Consider the following 18,301-nt stretch of genomic DNA (forward strand, 5'->3'; position numbering starts at 1 on the left):
AATAAGTACCTACCCCCTCACTGAGTGAAGCAGTCAATCTTAGTCGCCTGTTGAATTTCAGTTTTACTGCAAATACAGACTGGTTAACAGAAGAACGATAGATTGTATGGCACAAATCCAGATAGAAAAGTACATTTTTCCTTCAAGTTATTTATCAGATAGACTGGTGTCTCTGAAGTGCTTTAATTCTGCAATAATTATAACACGTTTGTTTTTGATGCTGATGGCAATTTGAAATGTACGGTTAGATTTAGACAGCTGGGAGACACAGAGTTAGCACAATATTCTTTCACTTCTAAAGCCTGAGTTCAAGTCCAACCCACAATGATGAAATAAGTCTCTCTGCAAAGGATCCAAGTCAAGCGAGATCGGCCAGTTTTACCCTGGTTTGCAGTTGGTACAAGTTGATAGCATAAAACTGGCTGTAATCAGCAATCTCAAGACCATCCAGGATACAGCAGTCTGCCATAGCATCACCCCTACCACAGGACTCAATATCCAGCTCCCCCCATCACCAGTGCACCGTGGCTGCAGTACGTATGATCTACAGGAAATACTGCAGCACTTCACCAAGGTACTTCGGCAGCACCTCCCAGCTTTGTGAATTCTACCAACGTGACGGATTGGAGCAGTAACATCATGGGATTATCACATCCAAGTTTCCCTCTACGTCTCACACCATCCTGACTTAGACCCACATCGCTGTTTCTTCATCGCTGCTGGGTCAAAATCCTGGAATTCCCACCTGAAACCATTGTGGGAGCACCTTCACCACTCGGACTGCAGCGGTTCAAGGCGGCGGCAGCTCACTACCACCTTCTCAAGGGCAACACCAATGGACAATAAATGCCAGCCTTGCCCTAATCTTGAGAAGTGAAATCTGAGAGGGCATAAGAATAGAAAGTGTGGGAAGTGGAGGCATTCAAATTAGTGCAGCAGGGAGGAATCTTCTGAGGCATGTTTTTGGTGTAAAGTGATGGGTGATTTTTTTTAACCTTGATGTGGAGATGCCGGTGATGGACTGGAGTTGACAAATGTAAAGAATCTTACAACACCAGGTTATAGTCCAACAATTTTATTTGAAAATAAAATTGTCAAATAAAATTGTTGGACTATAACCTGGTGTTGTAAGATTCTTTACATTTTTTTAACCTGACCTGGGAGTGCTTGATCCTGGCACTGGGCAAAAAAATTGGCCAGAAGTTTGCCATGGCCGAACACAACCATCCTTCACCTTGATGAGCAGAAGATCACTCCCCACCCAAAATTATGCAAGATAAAGATGCTTTAGAAAATAAATACTTTCCCACAGTCAGTAAAAGCCTTAAATAGAGCATTTATTTAAATTCCAAATTCTTTTCATCTTATTTTTTTTTAAAAACAGTATAACAACAATCACTAAATCAATCTGCACAGTGATCTCATTCAAACAGGAAGCCTTTTATATACCATAAGATACCTGAGAGATATATTACAGCTGAATCCAAATAAATCCATGAAGAATTACACACTAGGATCAGGATATCCAGGTCACTTCTGATGAAAAATAAAACACTTATATTTCTGTGCACCTGGACTCTTCAAACTCTGCAACTGAGGCTTAATTCAATTACTTTGTTATGTAAAATGTAGATTATGTAGTAATTAAATAAATAGATTTGCATTTATATAGCGCCTAATCACATTGAAATGCCTCAATGTGTTTGGCGCAGGCTATGTGAAGTGACTACGGTCAAGTAGGCAGATGCAGCAGCTATTCTGCACCAACAACCTCCCACAGCCACGATACGCAAAACCGGTTAATCTATTTTTAGGAGGCATTATTTGAGGGAGGAATGTTGGCCAGGACATGGGAACAACTCCCAGCTCCTCTTCGAAGAGTATCATAGAGGATCTTTAACGCGTCCATCTGATCCATCAGAACAGGCAGATAGGACCTCAGTTTAACATCTCATCTGAAGGTTACAAATATGTGAAAGACGATTGGCACACTGAGCATTTTATGCTTTTGCTTTGTACATTTGGTGCTGCCATAGAGAACGGCAACTGATATCTCTTTAGACCTTGGTGGTTGCTGAGAGCTGGTACTGGGCAGCAACATGTTCCAGCAATCCTGTATTAGGATTAGACACTTGGAGGGAGTTAAAAATGGTGGTCCAAGCAAGAGGAGCTAATCCATTGAACCACTGAAGTTTATAGCACAGGAGGAGGCCATTTGGCCCATCATGCCTGCAGGCTGGATATCCTTTTTTCATTCTTCCACCACTAGGCATCATGACCATATACAGTACAAACTTTAACCGTGGACACATTTGTACTTCAAAAAGTATTTGGGGTAAAAACAAAATCACTAGGCTTTCTGACTGGTGAGTAGTTACTCATTGAGGCTAAGTGTTGCTGGTGAAATTAAATAGCAGAAAGGAATCACCTCCCAGGACATTTGGTTTGAAGGACAATTTAAGCACCATGCAAGTGTTTACGGTTCCGTAAGGAAACCTAATTAATAGGAGCGAAAGTGAGCTTTTGACATGTTGGGATTGTGAATACTGGGAGTGAAAGGATAGTGGATTGGCCCAATGGGATTGTGAATACTGGGAGTGAAAGGATAGTGGATTGGTCCAATGGGATTGTGAATACTGGGAGTGAAAGGATAGTGGATTGGTCCAATGGGATTGTGAATATTGGGAGTGAAAGGATAGTGGATTGGTCCAATGGGATTGTGAATACTGGGAGTGAAAGGATAGTGGATTGGTCCAATGGGATTGTGAATATTGGGAGTGAAAGGATAGTGGATTGGTCCAATGGGATTGTGAATATTGGGAGTGAAAGGATAGTGGATTGGTCCAATGGGATTGTGAATACTGGGAGTGAAAGGATTCTGAACACTGGGAGTGAATGGATAATGGTTTGGTCTACTAGAATTCTAGAGAGTAGGACAGAATGTGAAGCATTTTGATATACTGAAAGTCTGTGCTTGAATCAGTTCTGCATCCATTAGGAATCAACTGTAATTTTAAAAACTTGCCTTTATGTTAAAAGTGGCATTGAAATTTGCCAGTTGCTTTTCCTCCACCCTTCTAAAATTATGTGGCCATTGAATAAGGCATTCGAATCTCTCCTGCGACACCAAACAAGACCATGACTGCAGCCAAGTTTTTTTTGCAGCTTTGGTGCCAGAATGAATTATACATCAGTTTACTGATTGACTCCATGGTATTTTTCAGTGGGTAACCTGCTGTTTTCACTACAGTATTTGGATTAATTTGTGCTACCAGCACGCAAACATTTCTCAGTACTGCTTTGACCCACAGGAGGGGGTTGTGGGAAGGCGTCAAGGTTCTAATCTTTGGATCAGCTTCCGAACCTGAACTGAAGAGGAGCTTGCTTACATGGGTTAAATTTGATCGACTTGGAACCAATCGAGTGATACTCCACTTGGACCATGGGGCTCATAACAATTTCAAATGGCATGGAAACCATCTCCAGTTTGCCTACCTGAGGATATAGTGTAAGGAAGACAGTGACTATATAAAAAGAGACTTTGCCAATCTATTGGCATTCATTCGGACTCAATATTGAATAAGGCACTTCACTGATCACCAATAGAAAGCCAGAGTGTGGCTTCGGTCTCTGTAGGCCGAGATTCAATGACCCTGTACCCTTATTATCAGGGTTATAAAACTGATGCTTCGCTCAGATGCAAAATGTTTGTTCCCCATCAATTTCTTTGAACATTTGGTGCATGCACCTTTCCCCCTTCTTTGTGTCTCCCAGTATGTTTCCCCATTAGTGCAGTGCATTTAAGTGCAAGATTTCAGATGAACTGCAGGGAGACTCTTTACACTCAGTACAGTGTGGCAGCTACAGTCCCTTTTAAGAAGCTAAATCAACCTAAACGGTTTCAGGAATTACAACTACTGAGATATATGGGATCTTGTAAACATAAATGACTTTGGCTCTCTATGAACTGCAATATCATCATCTTCTGAAATTGTCTGCAGCCTCCACGAATTTCAGCCACCAGTCTGAAGCAGAACAGGTCTCTTCCACTCGCCGTCCAAAAGAAGGTCCCACCAGATGACTGATGTGAGGTGCGCACAGCAGGTTAATGAATCCTGAAGAGAACAGTAACTGATATTTACACAATTCACAGCAATCAGCGATATGCAGGCCTGCTGAGGTTCATTCGTGAGGGCTCTGTCTGATGGGTAAAATTGGCGAGACAAAACCTTGAGCTTACAGCACATTGCTTCACCAAATGGAAACACTGCAGGATGGGGTGAAGAAATGAGTTCTTACCCCAGCTGGGCATCGTACTGATCTACTTGTATGCTACTACTTAATGTAGTACCAGCGAGATACGGTCCCTGTCTGGTTAATTTTATTACATGATGCAAACCTAGGTTGGCGCCCACTTCTGCTCCCATTGGTGCATTCAACTTTTGTTGCAAAATAGTAACTGATCACTTCCTTTGTGGGTTTTTACTCACTATTCTTAAAAGGCCTGAAATAAACACACGTGCAGTTATCCCAGCGCACTGAAAGTCAATATTATCATACTAAAGCATCGACAAAAGCAATCTCTGTGCATGTTTCTGGCATGTAAACAAGACTGGATCATTTGGAAATGCATGTATGCAATACCTCTACAGACAGCTGGCAGGTACAGTTTTGCACCTGTCTCAATTCTGTTTTTGCCTAGAACATAACATAAATAAATGTCCTTCATTTAATTTTAGGGTTTAGAAGCTCCTTCATTTTTGTAAAACCTGACACCTGAAAATGCGTGGGGTGGCACCGTGTCAGTTACACCAGAGTAAGCGGGGTCAGTGGAGGGCACCTCATGTGCACAGGGCCGGCCGGCACCCACACGCACACCCATATAGGGACACACCTCAAGCCGGCCGGCCGGCCTGCCCCACACTGCCAGAATCTCCGGGGCCTGTTATGCAGGGTTGTGGGAATAGGTCAGACCAACCCCCCCAATCCCTGAAGGCACGATTCGTGGTCCCCTTTCAAAGGAGGCAGAAACAGGGGGTCCGTTCCGCTTCCCCAGCTTGCCACCACCCCCCCCCACCCCGCCACAAGGTGGGCCCCACGTGCTCACTTCTGGAAGCCAGTACACTTCACCTCACCAGGTGTATACCAGCCTCCAGATGCACGCTGGGTGCCACATGAGCCAGGGTAGCCGGATCTATGAGCCTAGAGAGGCCTCTCCCCACCACCCCCCCCCCCACGTCGCTGACCTCGTAAGGAGTTGGCCGAGGCTCTGTCCCTTCCTCCACTGACCAGGAAGTCTCCCCGTTTAGTTCGAGAGCCAGCAAATTCGGGATGCGGCCTCCTTCCGAGCTGCTCCCTCTGGACTTCCGCTAGACTTTGGCTGGAGTCTGGCAGAATAGCCCAGTAACTTTGCCCCCCAACACCCTGCCCCCCAACACCCTACCCCCCAACCCATGCACTCGAGAAATCGTCCTCTGATCCCAACAAGAATCTCTTCTCCCAGGAATGCAACCTTCCCTTGGGCCCTTATATTATTTTCAGTGGAAAGAGGTGGATCAGTTGTTGGGAAGGAGTCCTTTATCACACGTTACACCTGCTGTTAAATTGCTTTGAGGGATAATTTTAAAGCGGGCTTGTATGTGGGAAGCAAAGAGCCTCTCTGCCCATTATTCAGCAAACACTTTACCACTTTCAGCTTGAAAGATGCTGGTTTGAACAACTGTGCAAATTTTGAACTTTCCAGCTTTTGAAACGGTGGCATTCAGGAACATTTTTTTCAATAATAATAATTTAGGCACACATTTCTCCTGTTGGTAAATACAACTGAGATAAACTAAAAAGACTGTGCTTTTAGAGGCACTTATCTCGAGTGCCTGCTGCTACCTTGCATAAAATAGATGGGAACACGCTGCAGTAAACGCTCACAGCCACCCTGCATGATACAAGGTAAGCCACGATTCATTGAAACTACTGGAAAACATACAGATGTTGCTTGGTCTTTATGGCCTAATACTTGTCTTTTTCTGCAGGAGACTTTCTTCCATTAGCAGCCCTGCTGAGCTCTCGTCCTTGGCTTGCGTCTGCGTATCCGGAAGGCCGATTTCTTCGCCTGCTGCTGCCGTCTGGTGCTGCAAGGAAAGAGCATCACAACATAGCTAAGTGATCTGCCGCTGATGAGAGTTAAACAGCACTGTTTTCCCCCACCCCATCTAATTCAGACACAAGCTGGCTGAGCCCCTTGGTTCCTCTTTCGAAGCACCATACATTGGGGAGGTACACGATCGCTGATGGACAGCAAGGGCATTCAGGAAATATTGGGGAGAGGTTACTAATAGTCAAATCTCACAAACTGAATATTTTTTCTCAAATCCCTTCAAAAGGCTATTGTTTCTTTCTCCCCCCACCCTCAAATTTTCTCTCCTCCTCTTAGCAGACACAAACTCTTGATGGCTGTCCTCCATTAACTCACGTGAACCTAGATAGCAAGTTTCAGCAGGCTATTCCACCACAGGAGCATCACAGCCAAGCCCAATCCTGCCCTCTCACCCTACGTCTACTGGGAGTCACTGGACTGCAATCGAGAGCAGGGCCCCTGGTCAATTTTTCCCACTGCTAGCACAGGGCCGCTGAAGTTGCCTGTATCCCTCCTGCTGCCAGCATGAAGCAGCTCACTCAGCACCGACCGGAGAGTGAAGAAGGGAACAGGCTGAAATTCTCCTTACTTCCTATGTTCAGTGATGGTAAAGTACTGACCGTCACAGTGGAAAAATGCAGCGGCTGCACATGAATTGAGTTAACAAAAACAAACAACTGCAAATATCCTTGCTGCATCTCAGGCTATACACAGGACAGTTAAAAGTATCTGTTCACAAGGCCTTAGTTCTCCAATGCTGCATTCTGTGCAATGCTTCATGATTTTGGTGGGAGCTTTCATTTATCCTCCTACTACACCCTGCCACGTCCAATATTTTCTTCAAAAAAGATTTTCTACCAAAGTGGTAGTTTAAAAGTAAAAAAAATTCTTATATTTTATTTTTTTAAAAAAACAAGCGCTCGCTGTTTTCACTCATTCGTTCTGTCTTCATTTGGCAGAGAACTTGACGCTTTATTACACACACCTTAACTTCACAATGAAGTTGGGCGTCATACGGTGCAAAAGATGCACGCTCCACATTTCCGTCATGCACTACCGGCTGAGCTCCATATCAGGCTATTTGGAGTTGTGAGACCAGCATAGGGAATGTCAATCCATGCCGGCACCTGCAACGCCAGCGGTTTTATCTGCCTAGGCCCTAAGCTCTTGAATTCCCTCCTAAGCCTCTCTACCTCACTCTCCTCCTTTAAGACGCTCTTTAAAATCTACCTCTTTGACCACCCGTCCTAATATCTCCTTATGTGGCTCAGTGTCAAATTTTGTTTGATAATCGCTCCTGTGAAGCATCTCAGGTTGTTTTACTACGTTAAAGGCGCTGTACAAATGCAAGCTGTTGCTGTTGGATCACTACGATTTACCGTGCATTGCCCAGGAAGTCGTATCCACAGTCGCGTTGGGTGCCAGGCCTCCCGCATCTCCCAGTGGAGAAGAAAAAATGGCAGCCCACTCATTTCCTGTAGGCGTGCAATCAGATACAGCATTCGGAAATCATAATACTTGTGCGGAAACAGAGGGAACATTTTTCTGCAAAATATATGTTGATCCCTCCCACCCTCCAATGAACGCACAAGAGTTTTCCAAAGGCCATGTTATGGATGTCACCGTGGATATCACTCATACCGCTTGTGGGTGCTCTGGTCAACAGCCTTGTGAATGAGGATGTTCATCAATACCTGATTGCGGGCCAGAACCCAGATCTTCATTTTCGTCCCATTGCCCTGACAATGCTGTATCTGATACACTGATTAGTGGGTAGGGAAGACCCCGTGTATACTCACAGCGTGTGCCTGTACTGCGACAGCTGGAAGGGAAACCGTTCAGATCACGTAGCGAGGCAGGCGGAGCATCCAACCGCTCGCTCCTCAAGCTTGTATCTGATTCTTCTTCCTGATCACCAGGGAGGGACATGAAAATAAAGGTCTCGGTTATTTTAAATTAAGAAACACGCATCAGTCGGTTCCTCTTTCATCAGAACCTTCTACAATTTGAGTTTAGGCAGTCTCAATCCAGTACTTAAATGGGCACAAAACTGCCTCTAAATTGGCAATCTCGCTCAGAGGCGCCATGGGATGGCTGTTGGGGGAAACAAAACAATGTCACACTGATTCAGTAGGAGGTACTCTTCAGAACTGGGGGATAAGGCACATTGGGTAAATTACTGGGAGCTTAGGTCGGCATCTAACTGTGCCGCATCAAACCTGACTTGGGAGCGTGCGTGCAAGCACCGGGTGCCTAAATGGAAAGTGTACAATTGCCTGACACTAATGTAGCTCACCTTGATGAGCACAATGCTAACAAAAAGTAAACCGGCATTTGACAAGAGATTTCTTACAAAAAAAATGTTACAGCCAAGCAAACCAGCAATTGCCATTTTCTCCTAATACCGAGGGACATGGTCATGGGAACAATTTGTAAATATCCACTACTGAGGGCAGTTAAGATCAACAATGTTGGTGTGGGCCTGGAGTCACATATAGGTCAGACCAGATAAGGACGGCAGGTTTCCTTCCCTAAACCAGTTGGGTTTTTACGACAATCCAACAGCTTCATGGTCTCTTCTATTGATGATGTGGAGATGCCGGTGATGGACTGGGGTGTACAAATGTAAGGAATCTTACAACACTAGGTTATAGTCCAACAGTTTTATTTGAAACCAGGCATTGTTCTGTGACTATATATGCGGTAATTTTCAAGGAATCCGACACTCACCTGACGAAGGAGAAAGCCTCCAAAAGCTTGTGATTTTCAAATAAAACTGTTGGACTATAACCTGGTGTTGTAAGATTCCTTTCTTCTATTGATAACAGCCTTTTTTTTATTTCTAGATTTTTTTTTTTTAAAACTGAAATTAAATTTTCAAATGGCCATGGTGAGATTTGAACTCCAGTTCTCTGGATTATTAGCCCAGTGACACAACCACTGTACCACCATACCCACAATGCATGGCTATATAAATGCAACACTTTAAGAACAACTCGTAAAAAGCAGCTTGCTGTACCAAGAATAACGGAGTAGAAAACAGCCTAGTATATTACAACTGTAGGACTACTTAGCATTATTTAAAAGCACATACAATGTGATATTCAAATTAACTCGACCTGAGGAGATAACACAATCAGGAGATTTGTACTTGCAACAGTGATATTTAAGATAAAGTGCTCAAACAATGGTTCTTGTTGTATATGTTACAGGTTTCCACGGTAACGGAGATACATTTGATTTTAAAAGAGCTGCCTTGTAATTCAGACCTAAATCAGGCTTCTCTCTTATGTAAAATAAATTATATATAAACAGAATAAAAGCAGTCTGTCGCTGCTTTTCCATAATGGGTCAAAAAAGAAATTATTTTTCTTGGTCCTACAAAGTTCACTTTCCCTCTACCCACTGGTGGGTTAGTGTAACATGGCCTATTTATTGGTGCCTGTGTGCATCCATTCAGCAGCTCAATTGAGACACATTCATTTTTTTCCCCCCTTGAATTGGATACAACTGGTGAAACTTAATTCTTGCAGGAATGTTTAATTCCGACCACAGAGAACACAATGTGAGACACTTTCATTGTCCTCATACTCGCTCTCATAGGAACATTAGGAACTGGAGGAGGCCATTCAGCCCCTCAAGCCCGCTCCGCCATTCAATTTGATCATGGCTGATCTGCCCCTCAGCTCCATTTACCCATCTTTTCTCCATGTCCCTTGATACCCTCACCTAACAAGCTCTCCCCCCAAAAATACAAATTAAGCTGCAAGTTCCCGAAGAAATGCATCAAGTTATCTCGCAAAAGGCGCCCATGCTCCAGGGATCATGAAAACTGATGGAATTACACTGGCACTTGAAAAGAAAACAGCAGGTCTCAAAATAGCTTCATACAGGCCATGCACCATAGGATACAAGAACCCAGGAATTTGGTGGGGGGGAGTAATAAAAAATTAAGCTGGCAGACAGAAAGCCCCTGAAAGTCTATAACTCTGAGGTTCTTCAGGAAACCAATAGCTCCTTGGGTAATAAAAACAGAAAATGCTAGAGATACTCAGCAGGTCAGGCAGCATCTGTGGAGAGAGAAACAGAGTTAACGTTTCAGGTCGATGGCCTTTCATCTGAACTAGAAGACGTTAGAGATTTAACAGTTTTTAAGCAAGTACAGAGCCAGGGGAAAGGTTGGGGGAGAGGGGATGGGAGGAAAGAGAGGGGAGGGGAGGAAAGAATAAAAGAGAAGGTCTGCGATAGGGTGGAGGGCAGGAGTGATTAAAGGACAAAAGGGATCTTGGTTTCAATAACTTCAGATTATAACCACTGCTCCCATTTTTTCGGACAGCAGGTGCTGGTAATTGTTCTGCTGTTGCCATTTACAGCTCCTCTGGACCCATCTTTTGTTTCTTTACTTGTCCCATTATCACCCTCCTTGCCTTGCACCATCATCCCTTTTGTCATTTAATCACTCCTGCCCTCCACCCTATCACAGACCTGCCCTTTTGTACTTTTCTCCCCTCCCTTTCCCTGGCTTGCTTAAAAAAGGAAAAATCTTTAATTCTTCCAGTTCTGACGCAAGGTCATCGACCTGAAATGTTAATTCTGTGTTTCTCTCTCCACAGATGCTGCCTGACCTGCTGAGTATTTCCAGCATTTTCTGTTTTTATCTCAGATTTCCAGCATCTACAGTATTTTACTTTTGGCTCCTTGGGTAAATTCCCATTCTGTTGTGATACTGAGTCGCACAGTTCAGTAGGTCCAAGGTCCATCCCTGTTCTGTGCTTTTTTTTATTCGTTCGTGGGATGTGGGCGTCGCTGGCGAGGCCAGCATTTATTGCCCATCCCTAATTGCCCTTCAGAAGGTGGTGGTGAGCCGCCTTCTTGAACCGCGGCAGTCCGTGTGGTGAAGGTTCTCCCACAGTGCTGTTAGGTAGGGAGTTCCAGGATTTTGACCCAGCGACAATGAAGGAACGGCGATATATTTCCAAGTCGGGATGGTGTGTGACTTGGAGGGGAACATGCAGGTGGTGTTGTTCCCATGTACCTGCTGCCCTTGTCCTTCTAAGTGGTAGAGGTCGCGGGTTTGGGGGGTGCTGTTGAAGAAGCCTTGGCGAGTTGCTGCAGTGCATCCTATGGATGGTACACACTGCAGCTACTGTGCGCCGGTGGTGAAGGGAGTGAATGCTTAGGGTGGTGGATGGGGTGCCAATCAAGTGAGCTGCTTTGTCCTGGATGGTGTCGAGTTTCTTGAGTGTTGTTGGAGCTGCAACTCATCCAGGCAAGTGGAAAGTATTCCATCACACTCCTGACTTGTGCCAACTGAGTTGGCTGAGCTCATCTGAGATGGAACTGCAATATTGCTGGGCTGGAAAAAAAAGTCAGTCAGGGTTCCCACTTCTGAAAGTTATGCAGTGATTGTTGGAAGGGGGCATATGTGGACGTTGGGTGAGCACAAAATGAGACCATTCAGCCCATTGTGCCTGTGCCGGCTCTTTCAAAAAGCTATCCAATTAGCCCCACTCCCCTCCAAATTTTTTTAAGTTGCTACTGAATCTGCTTCCACCCCTCTTTCAGGCAGTGCATTCCAGATCGTAACAACTCGCTGTGTAAAAAAACTTCTTATTTTTACCAATTATTTAAATCTGTGTCCTCTGGTTACTGACTCTCCCACCACTGGAGGATTGGACTCAGTGATTAGCCTGCCAATATCCGTGGAACTATCCCAATATGAGTTAATGACTTCAAGATAGGTTGAGGGGATAAGGGAGAAAACTGGAAAAACACAGGTTCTTAACTGCTTTTTTAGTCAGGAGCTGTAACTGACTGTCCAGAGCATGCTGACAATATTCAGGTAAGTATTCTTGGCTGTTCTGCAAGTTAGAGCAGAGACCGACTTCACTGATGGGAAGAACATAAGAAACAGGAGCAGGAGTGGGCCATATGGACCCTCGAGCCTGCTCCACCATTCAATAAGATCATGGCTGATCTTCGACCTCAACTCTACTTTCCCGCCTGATCCCCATATCCTTTGATTCCCCTAGAGTCCAAAAATCTATCTATCTTAGTCTTGAACATACTCAACGACTCAGTATCCACAGCCCTCTGGGGTAGAGAATTCCAAAGATTCACAACCCTGAGTGAAGAAATTCCTCCTCATCTCAGTCTTAAATGGCCGAACCCTTATCCTGAGACTATGCCCCCTAGTTCTAGACTATCCAGCCAGGGAAACAACCTCTCAGCATCTACCCCTCAGAATCTTATATGTTTCAATGAGATCACCTTTCATTCTTCTAAACTCCAGAGAGTATAGGCCCATTCTACTCAATCTCTCCTCATAGGACAATTCTCTCATCCCAGGAATCAATCTAGAGAACCTTTGTTGCACCACCTCTAAGGCAAGTCTATCCTTCCTTTGATAAGGAGACCAAAACTGTACACAGTACTCCAGATGACACAAAACTTGGAAGTGTAGTAAACCAGTGAGGAGGATAGTAATAAACTTCAAGAGGACATAGACAGGCAGGTGGAATGGGCGGATACATGGAAGATGAAATTTAACGCAGAGAAGTGCGAAGTGATACATTTTGGCAGGAAGAACGAGGAGAGGCAATATAAACTAAATGGTACAATTCTAAAGGGGATCCAGGAACAGAGAGACCTGGGGGTATATGTGCACAAATCTTTGAAGGTGGCAGGACAGCTTGAGAAAGTGGTTAAAAAAGCATAAGGGAACCTGGGCATTATAAATAGAGGCATGGAGTACAAAAGCAAAGAAGTTATGTTGCACCTTTATAAAACACTGGTTCGGCCACAGCTAGAATATTGTGTCCAGTTCTGGGCACCGCATTTTAGGAAGCATGTGAAGGCCTTAGAGGGGGTGCAGAAAAGGTTTACTAGAATGGTTCCAGGGATGAGGGATTTCAGTTACGTGGATAGACTGAAGAAGCTGGGATTGTTCTCCTAAGAGTCTATAAAATAATGAGGGGCATAGATAAGGTCGATAGTCAAAATCTTTTCCCAAAGGTAGGGGAGTCTATAACGAGGGGGCACAGATTTAAGGTGAGAGGGGAGAGATACAAAAGGATCCAGAGGGGCAATTTTTTCACTCAAAGGGTGGTGAGTGTCTGGAACGAGCTGCCAGAGGCAGTAGTAGAGGCGGGTACAATTTTGTCTTTTAAAAAGCATTTGGACAGTTACATGGGGAAGATGGGCATCGAGGGATATGGGCCAAGTGCAGGCAATTGGGACTAGCTTAGTGGTATAAACTGGGCGACATGGACATGTTGGGCCGAAGGGCCTGTTTCCATGTTGTAACTTCTATGATTCTATTCTATGACACAGATTTGACAGAGGAGATTTGACAGAAGTAGTCAGAACCATGAAGGGTTTAGAAAAAGTAAATAAAAAGAAACTGTTCCCATTGACGGAAGAGTCAAGAAGCAGAGGACACGGGTTTACGGTGATTGGCAAAAGAACCAAAGGCAACATGAGGAAAAACTTTTTTATGTACCAGTAGTTATGATCTGGAATGCGCTACCTGAAAGGATGGTGGAAGCAGATTTAATTGTAGCTTTCAAAAAGGAATTGGATAAATACTTGAAGGGAAAAAAATTGCAGGTCTACAGGGAAAGAGCGAGAAATGGGACTAACAGGATCGCTCTTACAAAGAGCCAGCATGGGCTCGATGGGACGAATGGCCTCCCTCTGTGCTGTAACCATTCTATGATTCTAGGTGAGGTCTCACCAAAGCCCTGAACAATTATAGTAAGACTTCCTTACCCTTGTACTCCAACCCCCTTGCAATAAAGGCCAACATGCCATTTGCCTTCCTAATTGCCTGCTGTGTCTGCATGCTAACTTTTTGTGTTTCTTGTACATGGATACCCAGATCTCTCTGAACACCAACATTTAATAGTTTCTCACCGTTTAAAAAATATTCTGTTTTTCTATTCTTCCTACCAAAGTGAATAACCTCACATTTCCCCACATTATACTCCATCTGCCACCTTCTTGCCCACTCACTTAACCTGTCTATATCCCTTTACATCCTCTTTGCATCCTCCTCACAGCTTACTTTCCCACCTAGCTTTGTATCCTCATCAAACTTGGATACAATATACTTGGTCCCTTCATCTAAGCCATTAATATAGATTGTAAATAGCTAGGGTCCAAGCACTGATCCTTGCGGCACTCCACTAGTTACAGCCTGTCAACCCGAAAATGACCAGTTTACCCCTACTCTCTGTTTTCTGTCCGTTAACCAATCCTCTATCCAGGCTAATCAAGGAGATCTTACTGACTGCTTTATGTAGAAATGTTGTCAGATTTCTGACATACTATATTTGGAAAACATATTGGTTACTTTCCCCTACCAAAAGAACTTTTGTTACACAGCTTGGTGAGTGCCAAAAACAATATGACATAGGACACCTTCAATTGATATGTTGGCCTTTATTGCAAGGGGGTTGGAGTGTAAGAGTAAGAAGTCTTACTGCAATTGTACAGGGCTTTAGTGAGACCACACCTGGAGTACTGTGTAAAGTTTTGGTCTCCTTACCTAAGGAAGAATATACTTGCCTTAGAGGGGGTGCAACGAAGGTTCACTAGATTGATTCCTGGAATGAGAGGGTTGTCCTATGAGGAGATATTAAGTAGAATGGGCCTATATTCTCTGGAGTTTAGAAGAATGAGGTGATCTCATTGAAATGTATAAAATTCTTAGAGGGCTTGACAGGGTAGATGCTGAAAGACTGATTCCCCTGGTTGAAGAGTCTAGAACTAGGAGTCTTAGTCTCAAGATAAGGGGTCGGCCATTTAGGAACGAGATGAGGAGAAATTTCTTCACTCAGAGGGTTGTGAATCTTTGGAATTCTCTACCCCAGAGGGCTGTGGATGCTCAGTCGTTGAGTATCTGCAAGACTGAGATCGATGGATATTTGGACACTAAGGGAATCAAGGGATAAGGGGATTGGGCGGGAAAGTGGAGTTGAGGTCTAAGATCAGCCATGATCTGATTGAATGGCGGAGCAGGCCCGAGGGGCCATACGACTTACTCCTGCTCCTATTTCTTATGTTCCTATGTTCAGCATGCGTCAAACAGTGAGGTAAAATTATATCTTTGCTGTTTGGCAGAGAATGCTACGGATTTTTTTTTGTGGTTAATCTACCACAAAGAATTTTAAAACCATTCAGATTCTTCCACAAACAAATCTACGTTGACTGCGCAAAGTAGGCCGATTATGGTACAAGGGAGTTTCTGTTCCCTGGCACTGGATGTATCAGATCTTCAGTTTAGGGGAAAGGTTCACAGAAGGAAAAAACATCACTAGGATGCATAGAGTTACTAGAGACAGCCAAATTATTAAAAAAACAATAAAGGATCTGTGAATCAGCTCGTCCTAGTTAATTACTTGGTGTCAGCCTTGGTTCAGTGGTAGCACTCTCTGAGTCAGAAGGTCATGGGTTCAAGCCCCACTCCAGGCGGACACTTTTGTGCACTGTCGGAGGTGCTGTCTTTCAGTTGAGACGTTAAACCGAGGCCCTGTCTGCCCTCTTGGGCAGACGTAAACATCCCGTGGCATTATTCATAGAAGAGCAGGGGTGTTCTCACGGTGTCCTCATCAATATTTATCCCTCAACCAACATCACTAAAACAGATTATTTGACCATTTATCTCATTTCCGTTTGTGAAACCTTACTACGTACAAATTGGCTGCCGTATTTCCCTACATCACAACAGTGATTCTACTTCAAAAGTACTTCATTGGCTGTAAAGTGCTTTGGGATCATCCCGAGGTCATGGAACATGCTATATAAATGCGAATTCTTTCTTTCTTTCCTTATACCAAACTTCTGTAATACAACAGGTTAGTACAGGAGTAAAGGATCTCCCCATTCACCATTCCTTGGTATTGACGTATACGATGAAGAGCCTTTTATAGGAAAGAATGTTATCATGACTATACATGGTTCTTAATCTATACTTAGTACTTGAATTTGCGACTGGATGAATTACATAGAATTTACAGCACAGAAACAGGCTATTTGACCCAACAGGCCTGTGCCCTTGTTTATGCTCCACATGAGCCTCCTCCAACCCTGCTTCATCTCAGCCCATCAACATATCCTTGTAGGGATGATGTTGCCGCTTTCACACTCCTGCAGGTTCCTCAAGGGATGGGTTGAAATTGCACATGTTCTACGTACTCTTCTTCACCCTCCTTCCTCTCTCTCCTCAACCCTCCTCCTATTTCCTTAAATTTATACGGCAGACAGAATGGAACCAACGAACTGAGTGAGTGAGAAACATTCACAGATTAAACGGCCCTGTCTCTCTTTTATTCTGTTGAACGTTTTTTTTTTATTCGTTCACGGGATGTGGGCGTCGCTGGCGAGGCCAGCATTTATTGCCCATCCATAATTGCCCTTCAGAAGGTGGTGGTGAGCCGCCTTCTTGAACCGCTGCAGTCCGTGTGGTGACGGTTCTCCCACAGTGCTGTTAGGAAGGGAGTTCCAGGATTTTGACCCAGCGACAATGAAGGAACGGCAATATATTTCCAAGTCAGGATGGTGTGTCACTTGGAGGGGAACGTGCAGGTGGTGTTGTTCCCATGTGCCTGCTGCTCTTGTCCTTCTAGGTGGTAGAGGTCGCAGGTTTGGGAGGTGCTGTCGAAGAAGCCTTGGCGAGTTGCTGCAGTGCATCCTGTGGATGGTACATACTGCAGCCACAGTGCGCCGGTGGTGAAGGGAGTGAATGTTTAGGGTGGTGGTTGGGGTGCCAATCAAGTGGGCTGCTTTATCTTGGATGGTGTCGAGCTTCTTGAGTGTTGTTGGAGCTGCACTCATCCAGGCAAGTGGAGAGTATTCCATCACACTCCTGACTTGTGCCTTGTAGATGGTGGAAAGGCTTTGGGGAGTCAGGAGGTGAGTCACTCGCCGCAGAATACCCAGCCTCTGACCTGCTCTCGTAGCCACAGTATTTATGTGGCTGGTCCAGTTAAGTTTCTGGTCAATGGTGACCCCCAGGATGTTGATGGTGGGGGATTCGGCGATGGTAATGCCGTTGAATGTCAAGGGGAGGTGGTTAGACTCTCTCTTGTTGGAGATGGTCATTGCCTGGCACTTATCTGGCGCAAATGTTACTTGCCACTTATGAGCCCAAGCCTGGATGTTGTCCAGGTCTTGCTGCATGCGGGCTCGGACTGCTTCATTATTTGAGGGGTTGCGAATGGAACTGAACACTGTGCAGTCATCAGCGAACATCCCCATTTCTGACCTTATGATGGAGGGAAGGTCATTGATGAAGCAGCTGAAGATAGTTAGGCCCAGGACACTGCCCTGAGGAACCCCTGCAGTAATGTCCTGGGGCTGAGATGATTGGCCTCCAACAACCACTGCCATCTTTCTTTGTGCTAGGTATGACTCCAGCCACTGGAGAGTTTTCCCCCTGATTCCCATTGACTTCAATTTTACTAGGGCTCCTTGGTGCCACACTCGGTCAAATGCTGCCTTGATGTCAAGGGCAGTCACTCTCACCTCACCATATTACCGAAAGGCAGGTACAGACCTTAGTGATAAAGAGAAAATCTACAAATGCTGGAAAAACACAGCAGGTCCCTCAGCATCTGAACACAGAAAAGATAGGGCGATGCTTTGGGTGTAGATCCTTCGCCAGGACTGAAAACTGACAGATAAGCAAGACCTTTTATAGGACAGGGACAAAACGAAGTGGGGAGGGGAGAACAACAGGTAAAGGTCCAGTGTCTATCACAAAGAAAACAGTGAACAGGTTTAACAGGCTGTGAACATGTTTTATAAAAGCCTACACCTTTCCAGCTTCTTTTAAAACAAAAATGAAACCCATGTCCATAGGCTATGAAACCCATTTGCTGCATCTTTGAGGCAGGAGTTGATATACCGGACTCTAACTTTTACTTGTCCTCCCTCCTCTCTTCATTTTCTTCAGTCCTACAAAGGAACTCACTCATCTCAGTTCCCGGTTCTGACACGTGAAACATTAACCTGTCTTTTCTTTTCAAACATCCTCACAGGCCTGCTGTCTATTTTCAGCATTTTCTGTTTTTATTTTAGGCACCGACCTTAACTTAGCTGGCAAGGTGACTCAACATTAGAAAGATTTCCTCTAAGCAAAATCCTTATACCACAAGACCTGAACGT

The 18,301-nt window shown here is 44.6% G+C and overlaps 1 protein-coding gene across 5 annotated transcripts in view; it reads right to left on the reverse strand.

Moving 5' to 3' along the window:
- Positions 1-1,331: 1,331 nt before the first annotated feature.
- The window catches only part of LOC137326706 (centrosomal protein of 128 kDa-like), a 359,621-nt gene continuing 342,651 nt past the window's right edge, over positions 1,332-18,301 (reverse strand). For 4 of the 5 annotated variants that reach the window (XM_067992041.1, XM_067992038.1, XM_067992040.1 and 1 more), the window contains 2 exons: positions 7,933-8,041; positions 5,468-6,128 (listed from right to left, as the gene is read on the reverse strand). In XM_067992041.1, the coding sequence (XP_067848142.1) occupies positions 6,007-6,128; positions 7,933-8,041 (231 nt within the window). In that variant the 3' untranslated portion in view covers positions 5,468-6,006. Of the gene's footprint in view, positions 4,116-5,467; positions 6,129-7,932; positions 8,042-18,301 lie in introns of those variants that run through there. The other variant, XM_067992037.1, reaches the window with a different exon arrangement.

The sequence above is a fragment of the Heptranchias perlo genome, chromosome 10, assembly GCF_035084215.1.
Source record: "Heptranchias perlo isolate sHepPer1 chromosome 10, sHepPer1.hap1, whole genome shotgun sequence".
In the NCBI taxonomy this organism is placed as follows: Eukaryota; Metazoa; Chordata; class Chondrichthyes; order Hexanchiformes; family Hexanchidae; genus Heptranchias; species Heptranchias perlo.